We start from the raw sequence: 23283 nt of genomic DNA, 5'->3' as shown, positions 1-23283 counted from the left end.
TATAGCTGTATTCTTAGAGTAAGCTAGAGAAAAGAAAATGTAATTAAGGAAATCATGAGGAAAATATGTTACAGTACTGTACTATAAAAAATATCTGTGCATAAGGGGACCCACGTGGTTGAAGGTCAACTGTATATTTGTTTTCTTACACAAATACAATGATCTCTACCTGTTCTGTATATGTCCTTGTTCTTTTAATTTAAAAAAGAAATTTCGTTATGGTAAAATAGACATCACATCAAATTTGCCATTCTAACCATTTTTGAGTGGCAATCAGTATATTCACAAGGTTGCGTAAGTCCTACCACTATCTAGTTCTAGCACTTTGTCATCATTCCAAACAGAAACTCTGTAGCCACTGAACAGTTAACTCCTTATTCTCCCCTCCCTTCAGTCCCTGTTATCCTCTGTTCTATTTTCTGTCTCTATGCTCCTTGTTCTTTTAAAATTGTTTTTGAAAAGGTAATACAGGGACATTATAAAAAATGCAAGCAGTACAGAAGGGCGTATACGATGTTGAATACTTCCTCCTATGCTTGACCCTCAGGCAACCAATGTAATCAGCTTTTCACAGTTGTAGCAAACCATACACCACTTGCTGTTTTCATTTAACAACCCTTGAGAGAGATAGGTATAAGACACATATATAATTTGTCTTTATTCACTTCTCTGTTATGCTAAGATCAGTTTCCTTCTGACTCAGCTTTTGAAAAATTAGTTTTTTTCTTGTGGCAAAAAACCACATGACATAAAATTTACCCTCTCCACCGTTTCTTAGTGTACAGTGCAATACTGTCAGCCACGTGCACATTGTTGTGCAATGGATTCCCCGGAAATCTACCCCCACCCCGCCCCGCCACACATACACCCCAGTCCTACATGACGGAAACTCCACATCCATAGAACAACACCTCCCCACTGCACCCACCATTTGACTTTCTGTGTCTATGAGTTCTACTATTTTAGATACCTCCTATAAGTGGAATCATGCAGTATTTGTCCTCCTGTGACTGGCTTGTTTCACTCGGCATATGATCCTCGAGGTTCATCCATGTCCTAGAATATGCCAAGATTTCCTTCCTTTTCCAAGGCTGACATGTACATGCCTCGTTGTACTGGATGTATATGCCTCATTTTCTTTATACTTTAATCTGCTCCCGGGCATGTAGGTTGCTCTGACCTTGTGTCTCATGTTAGGAGTGCTGCAATGAAGGTGAGGGTGCAAATCTGTCTTTGAGATTTTGCTTTCAACTCTTTTGGCTATAGTTCCAGAAGAGGGATTGCTGGATCATATGGTAGGTCTATTTTTAATTTTTTGAGGAACTTCCATACTGTTTTCCGGAGCAGTTGTACCATTTCACACTCCCAGCAACAGTGTACAAGGGCTCCAGTTTCTCTAGATCCTCGCCAACACTTTTTCTTTCTGTTTGTTGGGTTGTTTTTAAAATAATAGCCATCCTAACTGGTGTGAGGTGATACCTCATTGTGGTTCTGATTGGCAATTTGCTGATGATTAGTGATATTTCACATCTTTTCAAATGCTTGGCCATTTGTCTATCTCCTTGGAAGAAATGTCTATTCAAGTCCTTTGCCTGTTTTTTGGTTGGGTAATTTGTTGTGTTATTGGGTTGTGAGAGCTCTTTATATATTTTGGATACTAACCTCTTATCAGACATATGGTTTGCCAACAGTCTCTCCCCATTTGCATCTTTTCATGGTTAATTTTTCTGCCATGCAGAAGTTTTTAAGTTTGATGTAGTCCTACTTGTCTATTTCTGCTTTCATTTGCCTGTGTTTTTGTGTGACTCATTAACTTTTATTTCTTTTAGGGTCAGACTTTCATCAGGATAGCCTGGTTGTGATTTTTGTCTTCGTTTCCACCTCAGTGCTCTCTAGCACATTGTTTAACAGGGGTGTTGGCTAATTACTATTGGTTCCCTGATGGGTTACTCCCAGAGCTACCTTAATTTTTTTGGACTCCTTCCCATACACAGTAATGGGAGGCTTATGTGTGTGTGTGGTGGTGAGGGGAGGTGTTTCCTTCATTTTCTCTCGTTTTCCCCCTTCATCTCCCCCCTTTATTCCATGTTAGGTGCGGAATCTCCTCGGGGGCATCGTCCTTCTTTCGTCTCCCATCCTCTTTGAGTGGAGTGGTGGTCTCTGAGCCAATGACAGGTCAGCTGACAGGCTGACTCCAGACCAATGAGGCTTCTGGGTTCCTGATGGACCAATTAGCTTATTAGGGACATCATACCTGGATAGCTGGCATTTGCCCCTTTGTCCTCTTTAAGCACCTTCTTGTTTTGCCTATCAAGGATTTGAATATGCAAACGAAACACTACTTTCTTGTGTTTCTTTTCTTTTTCTTTCTTTCTTTTTTTTTTTTTTTTAAATTTTGGTGGCTTTAATCCATCCCCACAACTTCTGCCCAAGGCCAATAAAGCACTGGCATTCTCCCTTTGTAAAAAGAAAGAGGGGTTGGGTTTCCTTCAATTGTCTGCCCTTTTCTGTCTCCTCCACTATTTTTGTTTTACTCAGTAGTTAACTTTGCATTAAAGAAGCTTCATCTGAGGACCAGTGCGGTGGACCCAGGCACTCTCTTCTCATTGCCGGTTGCAACGGCCTTTTCCTTGTTCTAGCCTGGTGGCTTGTGGGACCAGGGGGCTGGCGGGTGGGAGAAGAGTTTGGCCATAGTCTTCCTTCAGCATTTCACACACATTCTGCGCTCGCTCGATCTCGCTCTCTCTCTCTCTCTTTTGCGCGCACACACACGCCAGCTCGGGCCCCTTTCGGCGTGTCTTCCTTCAAGATGACAGGGCGCTGGAGAAAAGGCTGCTGGAATCAGCTGGTAGGTACAGTAGTAACCCGAACCCCACCCACCCGCTGCCTTTGCTTGCTCAGGTTTCTCCGGTCACTCCAGCCAAGGGAGAAAACATGTAAACGCGCCTCCGCGGGAGGGGCTGGGGGAGCTGGGAGCCGCGGGGGAGGCGGAAGGTGAGCCCGGGAAGGTGGCCGAGCGCCCCTGTTGCCGGAGACCCTTCCCAGTGGTCCCTCGGGGCGCCAGCTCCAGTCCTGTTTGCCCCCCACCCCCCTTTTCGTAGGGATCGCCTTTTTTTTTTTTTTTTTTTCCTCTGCGGCGGCGGAAATGACAGTGTGGTGCTGCCGCGGTGTCATGGTGCTGCCCCTGGACTAGAGGGCGAAAACTCTTTAAGTTTGGCTCGGGAGACCCAGCTGCGGTAGCGTCGCAGCCGCCGTGCTGTCCCTGGCGGGGCGCGCGGGCGGGCGGATCCCGGCTGCTGCGCGGCGGCGGCGGCGGCGGCGGCGGCGAAGGCGGGCGGCGGCCTAGAGCAGCAGCGGCGGCGGCGCGGCGGCCCCAGGAGCTGGCGCGGGAGCCCGAGCCAGCTCCCGGCGGAGGCAGGCGAGCGCCGGGCGTCCTCGGGCGCGCCGAGGAGATGGCTGGCACCCCAGAACGCTATGGGTAAAACGCGCCCCCTCGTCGCGGCCGCGGGAGCAGAGCGCCACTGCCCGCGTGAGGCACGGCCCGGGCTCCGGCTTCAGCTCTGGCCGCCTCTCAGGTGCCGCCGGGGCCCGGCGCGGGCCAAGGGCTCCGGGGCTCGGAGGGGCGGGGTGACGGGGCCCGCGAGGCTCCAGGTGGTGTCAGCGGCGGCGGCGGGGCGGGGGCCGCGGGGGCTATCCCCGGCCTGGCCCGGGCGCCGGTCGCTGCCCTCTTGGGACAGAGTTTGCACTCCGGGGTGCGGGGCGGGGGCGGCCCGAGGCCTCCCGAGCCCCGACCGGCCCGGCGCAGGGCAGTGGGGCCGCTCCCCCGGCGCCGGGGCGCGAGTCTGGGAAAGGGCACCGCCGCCTTCCCACGCTCCGGCGGCCCGCAGCCTCCGCGGCCCGGGCGGTGCCCCTCCGCCGGCCCTCCGCCCCGCGGCGGCCGCTGCAGCAGCCCGGAGATGCTGTGGACACCCTGCCAGCGGGGAGGCCCGAAGAAACTTAATCCCTTTTCTGCCAGGGAAGCGATCCTCCAGTCTCAGTCTGGGTGGTTCCTTATTTCTGGCCTAGCTGTGAAAGCAGCCCGGTGGGGGAGAGGGAAAACTTACATATGTCCGGTGGACAGACTGCGACTGAACAGGGCAGAGGTGGGGTTTTTCCATTCCTGGCTCGAAAGAATTAAGTAAATAACGGCGGAGTGGATTTACAGAAACATTTTTAGCGACGATAAGGTTTAGGTTACTTCGTACTTTGTAGAGCGTTATTCCTTAGAGGCGTTGTTGTTGTTGTTGTTGTTGTGTGTATGTGTGTGTGTTTTGGTTTCGCAGAGCAGGAAATTGGGATCCTGGTGTCCTTAGTTTCTTCACTTTCTCTCTTGCCACACTCCCCTACCCGCCTTCGCGCTCAGCTTACTTGCCTTCTTCCTGAGTCGTCACACACCTACCTGCCCACCCAGATGGCCCACCAGAACCCATCTGTCCCCCGTATTGCCCCCCACCAACCTGTGCACTCTGCCTGCCGCCCAGCTCTGCAGCCTCTTGCTTCTCAACCCGTTTGCCTTTTTGACGATTTCTGAGTGTGGGGCTAGTGGATAGTGATGGTTGTGTGTCGGCGAGGAGGAGCCCTATACAGGAATATATGGAGACTGTGTAAATAGACAAGTAATGTGTGTGGGTTGATTCCTTGGGTTCTGGAGTTGGGCCATAAAGGACTGCCTTTAACCCTATTCTGTTCCCTCCCAGTACTCTAATCACTTCTCTGGCCATGTTCCAATAGAAGGGGAATGCGGAATAGGGAGCTTCCCTCCCCTCCTTCTGGCTTAACCCCAGCTGATTACCCCAACCCTCAGGTCCCCCTTTTCACCCCTTTCCACTCATACTAATTGCCCTAAGGGGGAGACAGTCTTGGCTATTTTTATATATTCCTGCCCAATCGATTAACTTAATACAGATATATAATGTGAATTAGATTTTTCCTGGTTGTTCCTCACAACTTGATTTATGTGGTTGAAATACAGGTCTAGGAGTCAGGACGATAAGAGAATTTATCCCAAATCTGATGTTACATTGGCTTTATGGCCTTAGGACATCCCTATGACCTTTCTTTCATAGTTGATGCACTTGTGTAAAAGGCATGATATTGTGTGCTGGGTATTGTGAGTCTTGGCTTGGTCCTTTGAAGATGAAAGGGTTCTATAAACCCTTAGCATTATGCTTTTCAAATAAAGTACTTCATTTACCTTTTATTGGGATAATAGATTGACTGGATGTAAGGAGGAACCCTAGTTTACTGGAAAACTTAACTTTCCATTATTAGCGCCCCCCCCCCCCCCGGAGCCAAATCTGTCACCATACTCAGGACTCCTTTTTTGTTGTCGTTGCTCCTAATGCCTGTACAACTGAATGAAAACATGCATAAAACTAGGCATGCAGAGTGATTATTTTAAGTTGAGACTTGGATCATATCTAATGTACTCTAACCTAACAATCTGAGTCAGACTCATTTGAAAACATAACCTCACCCATTTTTAGGCTATATGGGGGCAGTTAGTTAATTTCTACTGAAAAGCAGCACAAATAATTTTAGGCATGGCAATATAAGCATGATTAGCATCTAGCAACGTGAGTCAACAATATTTATTAAGCACCTACAATGTGCAGAGTTCCCTGCTGTGTGGGCTGAGGCCCCAGTCTTGGCCTAGAATTTTGGCCCTCCTGCTTATTTGAGGCCTGCTTCCTTACTTGCAGCTCCAGGAGTAGGACAGGGAGGAGCAAGGCAGGGGGAGAGGCTAGGGACATGAAGGGGCGATTGTTTCCCTCCCTCTTTCATGACCACTAGACTTGTCATCTAGCATGTTCTACCTTGCAAGGTCACCCTTGGGAAGCACTGCAACAAATCAGGGTGACTGGGTTGCTTCATGAATATATCATCTGAACAGTGCAAATTGATTTAGATGAAATTGGTTTAGTTAATCCCTCCTCTAAGTGCAGGGCAACTTGCTCCAACTTGCAGATCCTAAAGCCACTGGAGTCTCATAATTGCATCCAAAAATTGCTCTACGTAGTGTGTCCGTCTCTTCCCTCATCCCTCCTCCCATAACCTGCTGACACCATGACAGTTGAGAAGAAAACTGCAGAAGGAGTAGGTCTTTACCACTCAGCAAACCTCATTGGCTTGGTGAAGAGGAAAGAATGTCCTCTTCGCATTCTGTCTCTTAGCACTCAGATTCTCTCTTTCCCAGCCAGGGTACAGAGCCCTAAACAGGATGTGAGGGCAGGGCTGAGGCACAGAATGTGTCTTGAATGGCCATTTCCAGAGGCACCTGCTTGGCCTCTTGCGAGTCTGTCATCCAGTCTTTATGGATCTTGGCAACTCCCTAGCTGTAAGGCTATGTGACTCCACTGCTAGAAGAGGCCAGGGGGTGCTCCATTTCCATTCAGCGTTTGTTTGTTTGTTTGGGTCTTTCTGTGCAAAGGGGAAAACGAGGCACTGTGTTTGTGAAAGGCCTCCTTACTTCAGCTGGCGATCTTGACTTAGAGCATTGCATCGTCAAAATAGGATGGGGAACGGGTCGATCCTGGATGTACGACAGTTCAGGAGAGTTGCCCGTTGTCCAATTTTTGATGACTGCAACACTGGTACCCAGGTGGCATTACTGTAATCTCTGTACTTCAGGTCTCTCAAAAGCCACTGGGTTCATCACCGCCCAGTATAGAGCAGAGACTAGAAAAGTGTTTCTCAGCTGGCACAATGGATCATGCTAACAAGTGAGAAGACTGGATGAGTGGTGCTGAGACGAGAAATTCCAGCTCCTGTTATCCTCCCTGCGCAGACTGCTTGCTGGTCCCCTTTTCATTTCCCCTCTCTCCCAAGGATCAATATGTTTTTCCATTTCCATGAATGAAAACTCTGCTCAAAGTCTTCTGTCGGCCCCAGAGGTTGGTGGCTTTTCCCAGCGTTTCTCTTTTTCCATCTTTCCCTTCTCCATGACCATAGGCAGACATAATCTTTTCAATAGTCCATCTCCCAGCTCCTGCATTTCCCTTAGAAATCCCGTGAGCTGCTCAGGCTGCTAGATGGGTTACAGTGTGGGTGGTGGAGGGGTTTTGAGCAATGTTCCAACACCCCGCCACTCCCTTCTTCACGCAGGGTTCACCTGAGTGCACACTAGGGTGTTGGTTCAGTCTAAGTGGGTTAGCGAAGTATCATTAGTAAGACGTGTCCTACCTGGGTTCTTGTCTCCCCGCAGAGCTCTGACTGGTTGACCTCGAGCTTTGTCTCAGCCTCTTTCCTGCAGGTGAGACTCCTCTGGTTGATGAACAGCGCCTCCAGTCTTTGGATCTTTTCTCTAACAGAGACCAAATGATCTGGTAACAAACTCATTATGTAAACTCAAATCCTCCTGAAACCAAAAATCGCAGGATTTACAATTTGCCCGGTTAGGAGCATGATGTCTGGCCTGGGAGACGATGCTAATGTAGGACGGTGACATGTGTGAATGTATAAAGCCTAGAGATAGAAAAATGGTTTACGGTCCAGAATCCTCAATTGCTTTGTCTATAGCCCTTTGTTTGGTGTTGCTAGGCTCCATGTGATTCCCCAGGGAGCAGAAGCTTGATTTCAAATAGGCTTCTGTTCTCTGTCCCTTGTCTCTGACCTGAACTTGGGGTGCTCTCAGCCTTACATTCAACAGTATGTCCTACATACATATATTGCCAATTTTATTCTGTAGGAGTGGGGAGGGCTGCCCGTCCAGGTGTGTCCCTGAACATTTAAACATTTACAGACATTGCTCGGGGTAAGAGAGCTTGGGAAAAGCAGTCCTAGAACAGATGGAAAGCTGGACTGCTAGCATGAGGTAGATTAAGTTGGTTCTCCATTTGTTCAACATTGTGACTGCTGGTGTGTTCTGCATGAAGATAAAGGTGTTATGAATTGTACTTATGACTTTCTGTTCTGCTATTGTGATATTCACTGTAATGTTTATGGTGACTCTATTATACAAAATGGCCAATGGTTGGCTTTAGGAGCTAACTATTGTAAGGAAAACACCGTTAAATCCACATGCTATAAAATATTAAGTAGGCTTTAATGATCTTTTGGACAGAAACTAGCACTGGTGCTCTCTGTCAGTCAGTCATCAACCTCCAGTTCTCAGCTCTACTTGTGCGTGATAAAAGCTGAAAAAAAGACAGACAGTTCTTCCCTTTGGGGAGACTCCAGTCTAACAGGGGAGACATATGAGCATAAGAAAGACCACAGACACATGGTCCTCCAGAAAACTTTCAGGGCAGTGTGACACTTCTCCGTCATACAAACCGCATGTTTGGGAACAAATTTCCAAATGTTTGGGAACGAATTTCCAAACATTTGCTGCTTTCCTCAATAACTCGCTTTGTATCTGTCCGTCTGTGAGTGAATGATGAGAATGTCTCCCTATTTGTAAAGCAAGTTAATAATTTTATTTTATCTTCATGCGCTCCTCATAAGAGCCTGTGAGCTGGGGGAAAGGCCAGTGTTTTTCAATCTACAGATAAGGAGGCTGTGGCCCAGTCACTTTAAATGTATTACCTAGGATCACTCAGCTAATTCAGCTTAGAGTCAGGCTATAACCAGGCCCTGTTTTGAGGATCCAGTGAGATAATGGCTTTGGAACCATTTTGAAACTATCACATGGTACACAAATGTAAGATGGCTATTATTAGTTATGCTTACTGACCACCTAGCCTCTTTTTTCCTGGGTTTCTGTTTTTAGTCCATGTCCTTTTAGGGTGAGAATTCTATTCATTTGTTGCCTTTTGTGATCCCAAATGCTCCTTCCCCCCACCCCCAGCTTCAGGGGGGTCCTTTCCTACTAAGAGCATTCCAGGATTTGGTTGTCTTCCTTTTCAGTTCCAAAAGGTGTTCTCGTTCGTTTGTACTCCCCCGCCCCACCCCTGTACTCCTCTCCCCCTCTTTTGTCCTCTAGGAACACCCATTATATGTTCCTTGAGGTACAACGGGCAAAACCAGCCACTGTCCTTCAGCATCTGGGTGTAGCCACAGGAAAGTAAAGCATTTTGTTCCTTTCACGATGATGCCCTTCACTGGTCAGCCTTTCTTGTCACACCAATAAATAAGATTTGTGTTTTGAGCAGCTAGTGTTCAATAAAGCCTCCGTGTCATTCCTATGTGGGGACAGAGAGCAAGAGCTCTGTAGTAATCGGATATCAGAACTGGAAAGCATCTTAAAGAGATTGTGTGGTGATTCTAGTTCAACTTGTATGACATTTACAGTTAGGGAAACATCAGATTAAGCTGGGACTCATTCTCTCATCCCCCAAGGCAGGGAGAGGGGTTTGTAGTGTTTTAAGGAAAAGCTCATGGGACATTCATGTTAATATCCTGAAGAATGTTTATTTTCCATTAATTTGTTTTTAAAACAAGTTCTGCAGCTCAGCTCAATTCTCATTCTACAGCCCAGAGGTCAGGCTTGGTTTCACACTCTCGGGTTTTTCTGTGAAGAAGAAGGGGATGTGTGTTTGTGGGGTGGGAGGGAACCATGGCTCCTTAGGGAGGTAGTGAGAGCCCAGGGCCACGCTCTGCAGACCTGGGAGATGAAAACTAGACTGAATCTAAACTGCTGAAATACAGGAGCATTTAATTATGTTCAAATAACATTTGAAATAATAGAATTCTGGCAAGTGCAGATCATAGCCTTTCTCGGTGATCGGAGTTGACGGCATGCTGGATTTGGAGGGCAATGGTGAAATCAATCTTTCATTTTGTAGGTGTAGAATGCATTATTTTTATCTTAACCACCTGCATGGAAGCTCCTCTTTTGTATTTCCACTCACTCACACAGCCTTCCGATAGCTTCTTATCGTTCTGTCTCATCAACCTCTGTTTTTTAGGGGTCTCCACCTGAAGGGGGTGCAAAGTGAAGATAAGGCAGGCAGAAACAGTTATAAAGTCCAGCAAGGACAAATGCATAAACATACTAAATGATAAAGAAGGGAACAGATCAGTGTCTTCAGATGTGGGCATTTGTTTCTTAACATGGCAATTGGTCTGCCCTCCCAGGCATTTCATCAGTGCATTTTTGTGACAAACCATAGTGTTTTCTGGCAAAAGCTTCCTGATTACCTGTTATCGGGTGGCACTCTATCGGGTTCACATCGTGTCTTTATCTTTAGCACACTCTAATTTTGCAGAGATCAGTGTTTCACAGACTTCTGGAAGTTGCGACACTTTGCCACTGTTTCATTTTTGTCATACTGCTTCCCTCTATCTCTCCTAAAAGTATTTAGTGATATAGGAGCCAGGCATTTTTTTTTAAGGAGTCTTGTGGTTTTTATTTTATTTCACTTTTAGAGATTTTATTTGTTTTAGAGAGAGAGAGAAAGCGATATCAAGGGAAGGGGCAGAGGGAGAGGGAGAGAGAGAGAGAATCCCAAGCAGACTCTGCACCGAGAGCGGAGCCCTACTAGGGGCTGGAGGCCAGGACCCTGAGATCATGACCCAAGCTGAAACCAAGAGTCAGATGCCCAACTGATTGAGCCACCCCAGGCAAGCTTTGTGGTTTTTAAATGAATACAAATTGGCAACTGAGAACTTTCTGACAACCATTGATCATTAGAGGTATTCTAGGGTGTTGGAAAATCTAGACAGGGACTCACTGACCTAGAAAAACAATAGAAAGAAGTAATCCAGTAAGGTTTAGAATGACTACATAGTTACATAGATGGCAGTATAGTATAGTGGTGAATTGTTTACACTCCAGGGTCAGACCTGGGTTTGAGTCTTTTAAAAAAAATTCAGATGTAATTCATGTATCATAATAGTCACTGTTTTAAAGTGTACAATTTGGTGGATTTTAGTATATTCACAAAGCTGTGCAACAATCACACTGATTCCTGAACATTTTCTTTGTCATCCCCCAAAGAAACTCTGTACCCATTAGGAGTCACCACCTTTCCCTCCCTCTCCCCAACCCTTGGCAACCACTAATCTACTTTATGTTCTTATGGTTTTGCCTATTCTGAGCATTTCATATTAAAAGAATCATACAACTTTTGGCCTTCTGTGACTGGCTCCTTCCATGTTGTGGTATGGATCAATACTTTATTAGTTTCTCTTGATGAATAATATTCCATTGGATGGATGTACCATATTTGTTTATCCATCAGTTGACAGACATTTGGGTTATTCCTACCCTTTGGCTATTATGAATGATGCTGCTATGAACATCTGTGTACAAGTTTTTGAGTGAGCACATCTTCAGTTCTTCTGGATCATAAGCTAACTCCACATTTAACCATCCGAGGAATTGCCAGATTATTTCCTAAGGCAAATGCACCATGTTACATTCCCACCAGCAGTGTCTGAGGGTTCCAGTTTTTCCAGATCCTCGCTGATATTTGCTATTTTTTAAAATTACAGTCATCCTAGTAGGTGTGAAGTAGTAATATAGCCATCCCAGTGAGTACGAAGTGGTGTTTCAGTGTGGTTTTGATTTGGCTTTCCTTAATGGCTAATGGTGTTGTGTATCTTTTCATATGCTTACTGATCCTTTATTTGTATATCATCTTTGGAGAAATGTCTCTTCAGATCCTTTGCCCATTTTTTTGGGGGGTCTTTTTTACTGTGGATTTTTAAGAGTTCTGTGTATTTCTAGATACTGGACCTGTATCATATCTGTGACTTGAAATTATTTTTTCCCATTCTGTAAGTAGTCTTTTCACTTTCTTGATGTCATTTGAAGCACAAAGTTTTAAATTTTGATGAAGTTCAGTTTATCTATTTTTTCTTTGGTTGCTTGTGCATTTAGTGCAATGTAAGAAACCCTTGCCTACAAGCACCTGGGTGGCTCAGTCATTAAGTCTGCCTTCGGTTTGGGTCATGATCCCAGTGTCCTGGGATCAAGACTTGCATCAGGTTCCCTGCTCAGCAGGAAGCCTGCTTTTCCCTATCCCACTCCCCCTGCTTGTGTTCTTTTAAAAAGAAGGAAAAGAAACACTTGTCTAATCTAAGTTCACAAAGATTTACACCTATGTTCCCTTCCGAGATTTTGTAGTTTTTGCACTTTCACTTAAGTTGTTGATTTATTTTGAGACAATTTTTTGTATATGGTATGTGGGGGGGTGTCTAACTTCTTCACCTTTTTCTTTTTTGTGTGTGTAGATATGCAGTTGTAATACCATTTGTTGAAAAGATTGTTCTTTCCTCACTGAGTGGACTTGGAATCCTTGTCAAAACTTACTTGCCCGGGGCGCCTGGGTGGCTCAGTGGGTTAGGCCTCTGCATTCGGCTCGGATCATGATCTCGGGATCCTGGGATCGAGTTCCGCATCGGGTTCTCTGCTCAGCGGGGAGCCTGCTTCCCCCTATCTCTCTGCCTGCCTCTCTGCCTGCTTGTGATCTCTCTGTCAAATGAATGAACGAAATCTTAAAAAAAAAAAAAAAACTTACTTGCCCATAAACATATGTGTATATCAGTTTATTTCTGGACTCTCAGTCTTATTCTGGGTTTGAATCTTAGCTCTGCTACTTGCAAATAAATGTGATCTGGGACAGGTTATTATTATTTGGGGGGGGGTAATTATACTACCTACCTTTTAGAGGGTCGTTGTGAAAATGAAATGAGATAATGCCCGTAAAGGATATTATTTAGGACCTGGCACAGAGTACATGTCAGATAAATTTGAAAGGGGAAAAGTGCTTCAATAATCAGGGAAGTAGCGTAAAAGGGAAATAGTTGAAAGGATGTTGAAATATTAGGAGTGGCCAGAACAAGGTGGCCTCATAAATGGGAGATGAGATGAACAGATGTTTGAAGAAGCTGAAAAAAAAGATTCAGTTCCCCAGTCTCAGCTACCGCCATTGCTAGATGATGATGAAACAGAACAGAATAGAAATAGTATAGAAAAGTGACTTACCATGAGCAACAGATTGTAACCATCTTATATTATTCTTTATAGAGCTGAAATCAGTTAAGGTGGATTATTTCAGAGCACTGATGTTTGACTTTTTTCTGTCAAGGACTCTTCTGAGAACATTTTGAATGCTGTGGACAACATCTTCCCATGAGAATGCATATATGACAAACACACGACATTCTTCAGACAGTTCTAGGAGGTTCAGAAATCCGTGGTTAAAAGTCCTCTCTTGACCTTATTTGAGGCAATGCTGACCTATAGCAAATTTTGCCAAGCTTAATTTCATAGCGAGGTTCAAGTGTCCCACTTACTGCAGAACAGTATTTATGGTTTCAGGGAAACTTGGGAGAGCTTTTCCTCTTGTACGGAAGAATTTGTATGGCGCGCTCCTAAGATTTAGAAGAGTACCACAAATGCTCTAATTGTTTTTCTACAGGTTTCAGCACGTAAAGGTCTTTCAGCAATGCTCCTGACCATCTGTCATTTTGGAGGGAAGCCTTCCTCAGCTCTCCCAGGTAGCTCCCAACAAAGACATTGAAGAATGCAGACTTCTAGCTCTGGAAGAGAGAGTAAATAAATGCAGTGTGAGGTGGAGTTGGGCCTAGAAGAAAAAGATAGGATCCTGGAAGGGACTCGGAATGAGAGGAGGTTTCAGAGAAACTCAGGAGAACACAAAAAGACAAAAATAGAAGCAGAGACATGCTGTTTAGAAACCCACTTGCAAATAGTCAAGATAAACTTCAGTGAAGGAGGTGAGATGGTTGAAAGAAAGGTGTAGGGGAAAGAGCACAGGCACTGGCATCAGACTGACCCAGTGTGCTGGGTATGTATGTTCCTGGTTGATTTACTAGCAATCCTGAGCCCCAGTTTCCTAACTGTAATATGGGTATGGTAGTTCCTTCCTCACAGGCTTCCTGACAGAATTTATTGAAGTGATGTGTGTAAAGGGCTTAACAGTACTCAGAATACCGGAGGTGCTCAATAAATGCTAGGTCCCTTCTTCCGACTTCTACTTTAAGGGATCCTTCGTTTAATAATTACTGAATACCTATGTATGTCTGAGGCACCATGCTCAGAATAAAAATATGAAATAGTTGATGCCCTCAAGGAGCAGGGAGAGTTAGCTGGAGACACAGATCTGTAAAGGAAATAAAAGAGAATGTTCTGGAAGCCACCAATGGCTGTGGCGATAAACATGTCAATGCGCGAACTCCTAGGTTTGTAGGCATGGATGCTGATATTCACCTGATAGGGAAGACTGGAAGAAGAGCAAGTGTTTGGGGTTTTTGTGGTGGGGATGGAGGGGTGGGTGGAGGGGTCACATAAATAGCAAGTCCATTTATGGACATGTTGAATTTGAGCAGTGGAGCTATCAAAGGGTATATTCCTGCCTGGAGCAAAAGTTGGAATCCATCAACTCCAGAGTCTCTTCCAATTTTAGGATTCTGTGATATATGCATATTGTAATTGTTTTACCTTTTCCTCTCTATAGGTGAGTGCTGATAGAGACTATAAGTCACATACGGCCAGCCAACAATTTAGAATCCCTTGTAAATCATAAACTAAGACTGACCACATGTCTCATGTTTGAACGAAAGTGGTCATACAAACGTCTGAACTTACCAAACCGAGAGTGGCTGTTTTAGAAAAAAGACTCTTGGGGTGCCTGGGTGGCTCAGTGGGTTAAGCCGCTGCCTTCGGCTCAGGTCATGATCTCAGGGTCCTGGGATCGAGTCCCGCATCGGGCTCTCTGCTCAGCGGGGAGCCTGCTTCCTCCTCTCTCTCTCTTTCTGCCTGCCTCTCTGCTTACTTGTGATCTCTCTCTATCAAATAAATAAATAAAATCTTTAAAAAAAAGAATAAAAAAAGAAAAAAGACTCTACTTTTACAGCCTGCTTTCCTATAGATTTCCATTAGATAGCTAGTTAGTTTAGTGCACGCTTAAAGGTTTGATTTAGAAACAGCTTTTAAAGATGGATCTGTTATACTTAGTGGCAGAATCGAAATTTTAGGCCTTGGTGAAGGTCTCCAATGATAGTGAGCTGATGAACAAAAGTTATTCAAAAGCCAAAGACAGCTTTTTCTCTTTTCTATAAATAGGATTAACATTTTCTGTTGTTAAGACATATTTTTCCCCAGTTAGGTCTAGCTTAGAACATTTCTGTGTGTTGATTTTAATTAACAGAGGACCCTTGGCAGTATCTATTATGTTCAGCTCAGGAATGTCTGTGGAAGAAGAGAGAGATTGACCAAGAGATTAGTTTCATGTTAATTGGGTGACTTCTTTTACTCTCTGGTGGCACCTACCAAAGTGAAAGTTACCAGATCTGAAAATTTCTGGCCCCTCGCCTTGCTAATTTGTATCTGGGTGTTGGTTTGCATCTTGTTACGTTTTAGGATGTCTGAAAACACACATAGGGAGGTGCGCTTTGTAGCAGGCCTGTGCCCGCTCAGTGGGTGTGTACTAATAAAACCCAGCCAAAACCACAAGATAATGCATCTTCATTATTGATCCGCAGCTACTGATGAGTAAGTTGCAAAGTCACAGTCCCTTGTCATTGAGCTTGACGGGGTGCAAAGCTTGCTTGACATAAAATACAAAACGGTACTGGAAAATGGGGATGGAGAATTTCGCAAGGCCTCAGGCTCATCATAGTCCAGGACCAGAGATGCCAGTGGATGATATGTGAGGGATGGCCCCGCGCCGTTATTGTGAGCTGGAAAGTAGTCTTAACCAGTCAACCAGGATTCAGAAGTGGCCACACAGTTCTATTTATTAGCACAGAAGCCTAAACTCGGGCATTTGTCGAAAGCAAGGCTTGAAGCAGGGGGCAAAAGGCTTTTTGATTAATTTCCAGCTGGCTTTCCTCTTGCTCCAGCATCGCTCGGGGAATCCAGCGCGCCGAGTCACCGCTGGTGAGCGTGGAACCAACGCTCTATCCACGTTTCCTTTGGAGACGCTTAGTGACTCCTGCTTTGTATTCCTTGCAGGTGAAAGCCCAGCCTCTGTGGTTCTTAATGCCCCAGCAGGATTATTTTCACTAAAGATGGAAACACTGGAGTCCGAATTGACCTGTCCAATCTGCCTGGAGTTGTTCGAGGACCCCCTGCTGCTCCCCTGTGCCCACAGCCTCTGCTTCAGCTGTGCCCACCGCATCCTGGTCTCGAGCTGCAGCTCTGGTGAATCCATTGAACCCATTACTGCTTTCCAGTGTCCTACGTGCAGGTATGTTATCTCGCTGAACCACCGGGGCCTGGATGGCCTCAAGAGGAATGTGACTTTGCAGAACATCATCGATCGCTTCCAGAAGGCTTCCGTCAGTGGGCCCAATTCCCCAAGTGAGAGCCGCCGGGAGAGGACTTATAGGCCCAGCACGGCCATGTCGAGTGAGCGAATTGCTTGCCAGTTCTGCGAGCAGGACCCGCCAAGGGATGCAGTGAAAACATGCATCACCTGTGAGGTCTCCTACTGTGACCGTTGCCTGCGGGCCACACACCCCAACAAGAAACCTTTCACCAGCCACCGCCTGGTGGAACCAGTGCCCGACACGCATCTCCGAGGGATCACCTGCTTGGACCATGAGAATGAGAAAGTGAACATGTATTGTGTGTCCGATGACCAATTGATTTGTGCCTTATGCAAACTGGTGGGACGTCACCGAGACCATCAGGTCGCGTCCCTGAATGACCGATTTGAGAAACTCAAGGTAAGGGATCTGGGAAATATCCCTTACACAGCTTGGTCTCTTTTATACGTAGCCGTACAGTTAGTGACTTCCCTAACAAAGCTCGGGCCACCTTGCCTAGGTGACAAGTCCATTAACTCCCAAGGTGCTCTCGTGAGGAATAGCCTACCCACTTGCAAGCTCTCACTGGAACCTGTTTTGTCAGTTGCATAAACCTGCTTTCATTCCTTCACCTCTGGCCAGTTCTGGTCTGGATGAGTTAAGCCCTTGGCCCTGTGTGCCACTCCAGTAGCCCATCCAGGGAAACGAGTCCCTCTCTCCTCTGTCAGTGATACATGGCACACTACATATCTTTGTCATGATCTTTCCACCTCTTCTTTTAAGTATGTGAGTACCTGTGTAGGTGTACTATAATTAGCATATGTGCTGATATGCACAGCTATGGGGAGAGCAATGGGAAAGCTGGGCGTGTCTCTGTGGAGGTGTCTGAGTGTGTCTCTATGTAGGCGGGAGATTTGTGTGGAGGACAGTAGAGTCTGTGTTAGCCCGCTCAGTGTGCTAAAGAAACAAAGGCCTGGCATTGGCTGCCTGCTACTAATTGCCCTCAAGCCCTTAACTGGGGCTCATTCTAAGCCTGCCTTAAAAAGCAAAACAAAACAAAACAAAACCAAAAAAAAAAAACAAAAAAAAAAAACAACCAAACCCAGAGCAGAACAGCGGACCAAAAATTAAAAAAAGGAATTTTAGTTTACTAGAAGTCAGGAGGGATAATCCAATGTCTGAACTAAAACTTTAAACTGAAGGCAATAAATCTTGAATCCAGTATCCGATTTTGTGCCTGTGCTCGTTTTTGTGGGTTGCAGACTGAAGCCCTTGGTCGCAGTCCCTGCCTTGGAAGTTCCCAGTCTTTAATTTGTGTTCTGTGGACAGAGTTTTCCGAAGTTGTCATGCCGCATAGTATTTATGCACAAGACTAAGTGCCTATTTTATAAAACCCTATTGCCTCACTTTGATGTTAACACATGTCAGCTCCGGCAAATTGTTTTCTTCCCGTTGCCTGCCCGCTGTGTGGCTTAACTGCTCTTACGAAGGGAGCTATTTAGCAGAAATTCCAGGAAAAATAAATGTTTAAATGACTGACAAGATGACCACCCCCAAACAGGGCCTGGATATAGAAGCCAAGCTGGAAGGAAGACCCAGATAGACCCTTTTGCCATGTCCTGAACAAGTCCTGGTAACTTACCTAAAAGTTTCATGGTTGGCGATGGAAGCAATACTCTGAATAGGATATATTTTCCTTTCCCGTAACTTGTTGCAAGCAGTATTGAGAAGTAGTCACGCTGACAATGGTTTGTGCCACCTTCGATTTTTATTTATACCAAATATTTACAAATTTGTATGAAATTCAGCACTTTTCTGTGGATTTCACTCAAGGGTGATATTCTCATTCCCTTCCAAACTATAGCGAGGAATAAGCTCATTGATTTCAGTTCTTAGATGCCTAATACGCTAGGCCCTGCACTTGTTCTAGCTGAAGCCTCACACTGTAACGTGGTATGAACTAAGACCTGGCGAGGTTAAGTGATTCGGTCAGAGTCACAGAATTGGAATGGGAACTCGGCTTTTAGACCCCACGTTAAGTATCCTTTCTGCTGTGGCCTGCCGCCGTTTTGTTTTGGACCTAAGTTTTGCCCATGAAATGTGATTTGCAACTTAACTTTATGCTCTGGCAATTGCACATTTCATGGGTCACTGATAAACGATTATCAGCATCAAGGAAAGGACATACTGTAGAAACGTACAGCTTCGTAATGGCAAGAGGTGGGGGTGGGGCTGCAGGAAGGGGGGGATATGGAGAGGATGGAGCAGTTTCTGCCAAATATTTGCAGGTGTTGGAACTATAATAAGGCATTGGCCTTGAGAAACACTCCAAACAGAAAACTCTGTATCCATATGTACGATGGAGATAACAAAAGACTGGATAGAATAAGCCTGTATCTGCAGAACACCAGCTTTTTGAAAACATCCGAAAACACGAAAACACTGGATGATTGATTAGCTATTTGGCACCACACAGCCATAGCCCTAGTCTCCGGGGCTGGTTGGAGCACAAAAGTATTTTACCGAAAGATACTTTGGTCTGTAACTAATCAGTAATCTTTGGAGAAAGAAAGGCCAGATTTTTGAATTGTTCCCCTTTAATTTTTTTAGGAAACGTGCAGAAAATTCTGATTATAAATTAAGTGGAAACTTTTTTTTTGGCTCATTTTTGGACCGAGAGTGGAAACATATGAATCATTCCCAACCGCGTGGTTTGTTATGTTGTCTGGAACATCTTGGACTTTGGGGCGGGAGAGAGTGTGTGTGAGTGTATGTGTGTGCGTGCGTGTGTGTGTTGGATGTGTGGGGAATCACTTTGGTGTAAAGGCTATGAGTTCTCCACATGAAGCAGAGAGGAGGTCTGACTTTTAGTGTCTCAGTATTCTTACTTCTTTGGGTTCATTTCAATTTAAAAGCATTTAGGATTATCCCCTTAACCTGCCAGATTCTTCCCCAGGGAGAAAGGGGAAAACGGATTGTCAGAAGCTATGGGGGAGATGGCCTGGGGCTTTTACTCCATTGGCCCTGAGAGAGCATGACAGTCCTACAGGAGAAGGGGAAGGAGGATACTACATATACTTACGGGTTTTACTTTCCGACCAGTGAGTGAAATGGTGTTTATTTGTTCTTTTTGGTTCTGGAACTTCCCCGTTGACCTTGATAACTACCCTTTCTGTACTAACCTCCCTGAGTAGGATTAGTGGTTTCTAGTATTTATTTGCTCAATAAAGAATAAACACACTGGTATGTTATAAGATGAAAGGTCAGAATAACCAGAAGCCAGCCTATCTTCTTAACATGTGCTCAAACTGGATGACAGGGTTTGGGATACTTACTATGGTTTATTATCCCTATTTAGTTGTCCATTCTAACTACATGTCTTTCCGAAGGCCACTAGTGGTTCAATTAATTCTTCAATTCCAAAGAATAATTTTCTTCACAGTAGAAAGGCCTATCAGAGTCATTATTTCCTCTGTCCCTTCTCTTTCCATGAGCTAGTCCCAATATATATTCTTTTTTTAAAAAGATTTAATTTATTTATTTGACAGAAAGAGAGCACAAGTAGGCGGAGAGGAGGCGGGCGGGGGTGGGGTGGGCGGGGGGGGGGGGGGAGGAAGCAGGCTCCCTGCCGAGCAGAGAGCCCAAGGCGAGGCGGGCTTGATCTCAGGACCCTGAGATCTGACCTGAGCCCAAAGCAGAGGCTTAACCCACTGAGCCACCCAGGCGCCCCGATCCCAATATATATTCTTAACTTGTGATATTTTGCTGCATTTCTATAAAAATGCTTCACATGTTAAAGAGTTTTCATCGGCCCACGAGTTTCTCTCCTTCAAAGAGATCGATACTGTTGCATTCATAAGTGTTGGCTTTATAAAAAGAGGTCACATTTCAATGGTCTGTATTGATGACAGAGCTCAACTCCACATTCTAAATCCTGTACGACTTGATTCGTGTGCTGCCCATCTGTCTTACCCCGCTACCACTCTCAGACATGCTACCTTCATCTGCCCAGACTAGCCTCCTAACCGTCTCCTGAACACACCACTCCTTCTTTTGGGTGACTCCTAACTTTGACCCGTGCTCTTTTCTTGACCCTCTTAGGAGTCCTACTCATTCTTTAGTCCCCAGCTAAAACCCCATAAGGTCCACTCTAAAACACCCCAACTATCCCATGAATTCTTTGAGGCCAGGCACAATGTCTTTTATTTCTTCAGTATCCTCCTTCGTGCCTTGCATACACAGTATATGCTCAAGGCATCCAAGTGAATGGAATCTTTATAACAGATCTGCGGGAAGTATACCACTGGCGTCTATCGCTTGCTTTAGCTCTCATCTTGTAACATATCAATCTGTCTTGCCATTGTGACTACTTCAGAGGTCTGGAAAAAAAATCTCCCATGGACTACTGATAATGTTAAAAAAAAACTGAGTGTTTGCAAATGTATGGCATGTCCTTATTTTAAGTGCCTATTCATTTGGATTGCTGGATTTTCCAACTGCCTAACCCTATGGTGACATCTGTATAAATCAGATGCGATTATTATAATTCTCTTTGAGAGTGATGTCTTCACATTTCCATGTCCATAGCCTGCCAAAAATATAGCTGATGAAAACCAGAGGGAATAGAGGAATTTCCTGAAAGGAATAAACAAGCACATTTTCTTTTTTTCATTACATTTCCACAAATTCATTACTACAAATAATTCTTAAATGCAGTTACATTTACATATCAGGGATCTTGTTGTTATAAAATATTACTTGGCACCAGAGTAAGCTTTTTGTTATGGGAAAGTAAGGTGTGCACGTGTGTGTGTGTGCACGTGCACACACACACACACACACACACACTCACCCCCCCATCCACACGGAAAGAGAGGCTGAGACAGAGAGAGCTAAAGATCGCTAGACAAAGAGAAGGGAGATATGAGACTTGGAGAATGTTCAAAGGAAAGTCACAACAAGAGTTAAAAGGTTGGAAAATATGATATTCTAGAATCTTATCAGAGTTGATTACTTGCCTTTCTTCTTACTCAGTCACTCTGTCATCCACCCACCCATTCTCACTCAGCCACCACCTTCTCCCAGTCATTTGTCTGCTCACCCACTCGACACCCACTTCTGTCTGCCAAGACAGATACCCTCTCAACTTATCTACCACTGGGCATTTGACTGTTTCAGAACCAGCATGACTATTAATATGAGAGAAAGAAAGAAAGCTCTTTATGAAAGCCTGGGTTGAGAGGAAGTATATTTGCATACATAGGTATGTGTCACCATATATGAGTGTGTGTATTTCTGCGTGGCTAAGCGGCTGAGAATGCCTCTGTTTGTTTGTCTATGTGTTTCACTGTGTGTGAGGAGGAGAGAGCGTCTGTGTTCATCTTCTGTGGGCGTATCTATAGAGAGGTTGGGTATGAGGATGCCATGAGCATAAGGCCGTGAGCATGGTCTTCCTAAGAAGGGTCATGGCCTCAGTATAATCTATCCTGAGACTAAGATCTCCCTAATAAATGAGCCATGTCATAAATTCTCATGATGAGAAGCTTCAGTGAAGCCAGGCTGGGTTACTATAGGTGAGGGAGCAGAAAAAGTTACTTCTCCATTTCACCCGCTTAGGTATTGAACCACAGTAGCAAAATATCATATAAACGAAGTGTTTGGGTCCAGATTGGCACTCTCTATGATATGGTGGTGGACACATAAGTATGGGGTTGAGGGTAATTAATATCTGGCATGCAGTTTCTAAACTAGCTAAACTAGCCTTCAGCTCATGATCATAGGGTCACTCTTGCTTCTGGATCTGGCTTCTCTATGCTCTTTCTACAACGTGCTCCCCACTACTTTAATATGTATCAAATCTCTACTCATTTTGTGGGGGTGGGAGGTAAAATGCTTTTAATTCCATCTCTGCTCGAACTGTGTGCTAAGACTTATCTGAACTCCTGTTTTTTTTTTTTTTTCCATCGAATAATTATATGGAGTCTCTGGCTGTGTTCTCACATAGTATTAATGTGTCAGAAGATGTTTTCTATTTTTTTTTTTAATTGGTTTGAAAGCAGGCTTAGCAAGTGGATACTCCTATTATCTGTGCTGCCATCTCTCTGTTTTTGTCGTTTCTCTTGTTCCAAGTCTTCTTCTCACCACCATCTGCAAGGAGCTAATAGTTGTCAGTCCGAGCACAATTTACAAAATGTTGACTTAGAGATTGCTTCCTAGGTGGATGAAAATCCTGTCTATTCTTATTGGGAAAAGGAACATATTCCAGAAGTATAATATAGGTGAGGAAAGATGAAGGAAAGAAGAATTACTAAGCCCAAAGAAGCAAAGTTGAAAGGGGGGAAATGTGATAATGACACGCAAGTTCTCGAATGGTTGATGTAATGAGGTAATGTCTTGTTCTTTATCTCCCCTGAAGACAGGACAGATAGTAGCTTAAACTGTAGCACCAGGGATCAAGGCCAAGGAGTCATTCATTCATTTAACAAACAATTCATGAGCACTCACTTTGTTTACTGAACACTGGTCAAGTCATAGCGGTAGGAGCTGGGGACACAGGAAATCAGGCACAGTCACTGCCCTGCAGAGTTTTGAACGTGGTAAGAGAGACAGATAAGTATATCAAACATTCCAAAGCAGTATGGTAAGTGCCATGACAGAGGTGTGTGCAGGATGGTAGGAAGTGCAAAGGGACTCAGGGAAAGGGAGTCATGGAGCTCAAAGCAGGGAATCATGAATGAGTTTGTTAGAGAGAAGGGTCAAACTGGAGACTGTGAAGAACGATGGATGGGACTTGGTGAATGGCTGACTCTATGGTTACAGATGTTGGAGAGAAAGAGTTAAAAAATGATTTTGGGGGCGCCTGGGTGGCTCAGTGGGTTAAGCCGCTGCCTTCGGCTCAGGTCATGATCTCAGAGTCCTGGGATCGAGTCCCGCATCAGGCTCTCTGCTCAGCAGGGAGCCTGCTTCCTCCTCTCTCTCTCTGCCTGCCTCTCTGCCTACTTGTGATCTCTCTCTGTCAAATAAATAAATAAAATCTTAAAAAAAAATGATTTTGGAATAGGAGATGACTTGAAGAGTAGTGGTACT

The 23283-nt window shown here is 45.0% G+C and overlaps 1 protein-coding gene across 4 annotated transcripts in view; it reads left to right on the top strand.

The window, feature by feature from the left end:
* The first annotated feature begins 2588 nt into the window (after positions 1 to 2588).
* MID2 (midline 2) overlaps positions 2589 to 23283 on the top strand; it is a 95065-nt gene continuing 74370 nt past the window's right edge. For 2 of the 4 annotated variants that reach the window (XM_059384722.1, XM_059384719.1), the window contains exons 1-2: positions 3342 to 3478; positions 15902 to 16617. In XM_059384722.1, the coding sequence (XP_059240705.1) occupies positions 3475 to 3478; positions 15902 to 16617 (720 nt within the window). In that variant the 5' untranslated portion in view covers positions 3342 to 3474. Of the gene's footprint in view, positions 2849 to 2920; positions 2995 to 3341; positions 3479 to 15901; positions 16618 to 23283 lie in introns of those variants that run through there. The other 2 variants (XM_059384720.1, XM_059384721.1) reach the window with 2 other exon arrangements.

The sequence above is a fragment of the Mustela nigripes genome, chromosome X, assembly GCF_022355385.1.
Source record: "Mustela nigripes isolate SB6536 chromosome X, MUSNIG.SB6536, whole genome shotgun sequence".
Classification (NCBI taxonomy): Eukaryota; Metazoa; Chordata; class Mammalia; order Carnivora; family Mustelidae; genus Mustela; species Mustela nigripes.
This window is presented reverse-complemented; position numbering and strand designations above follow the sequence as displayed.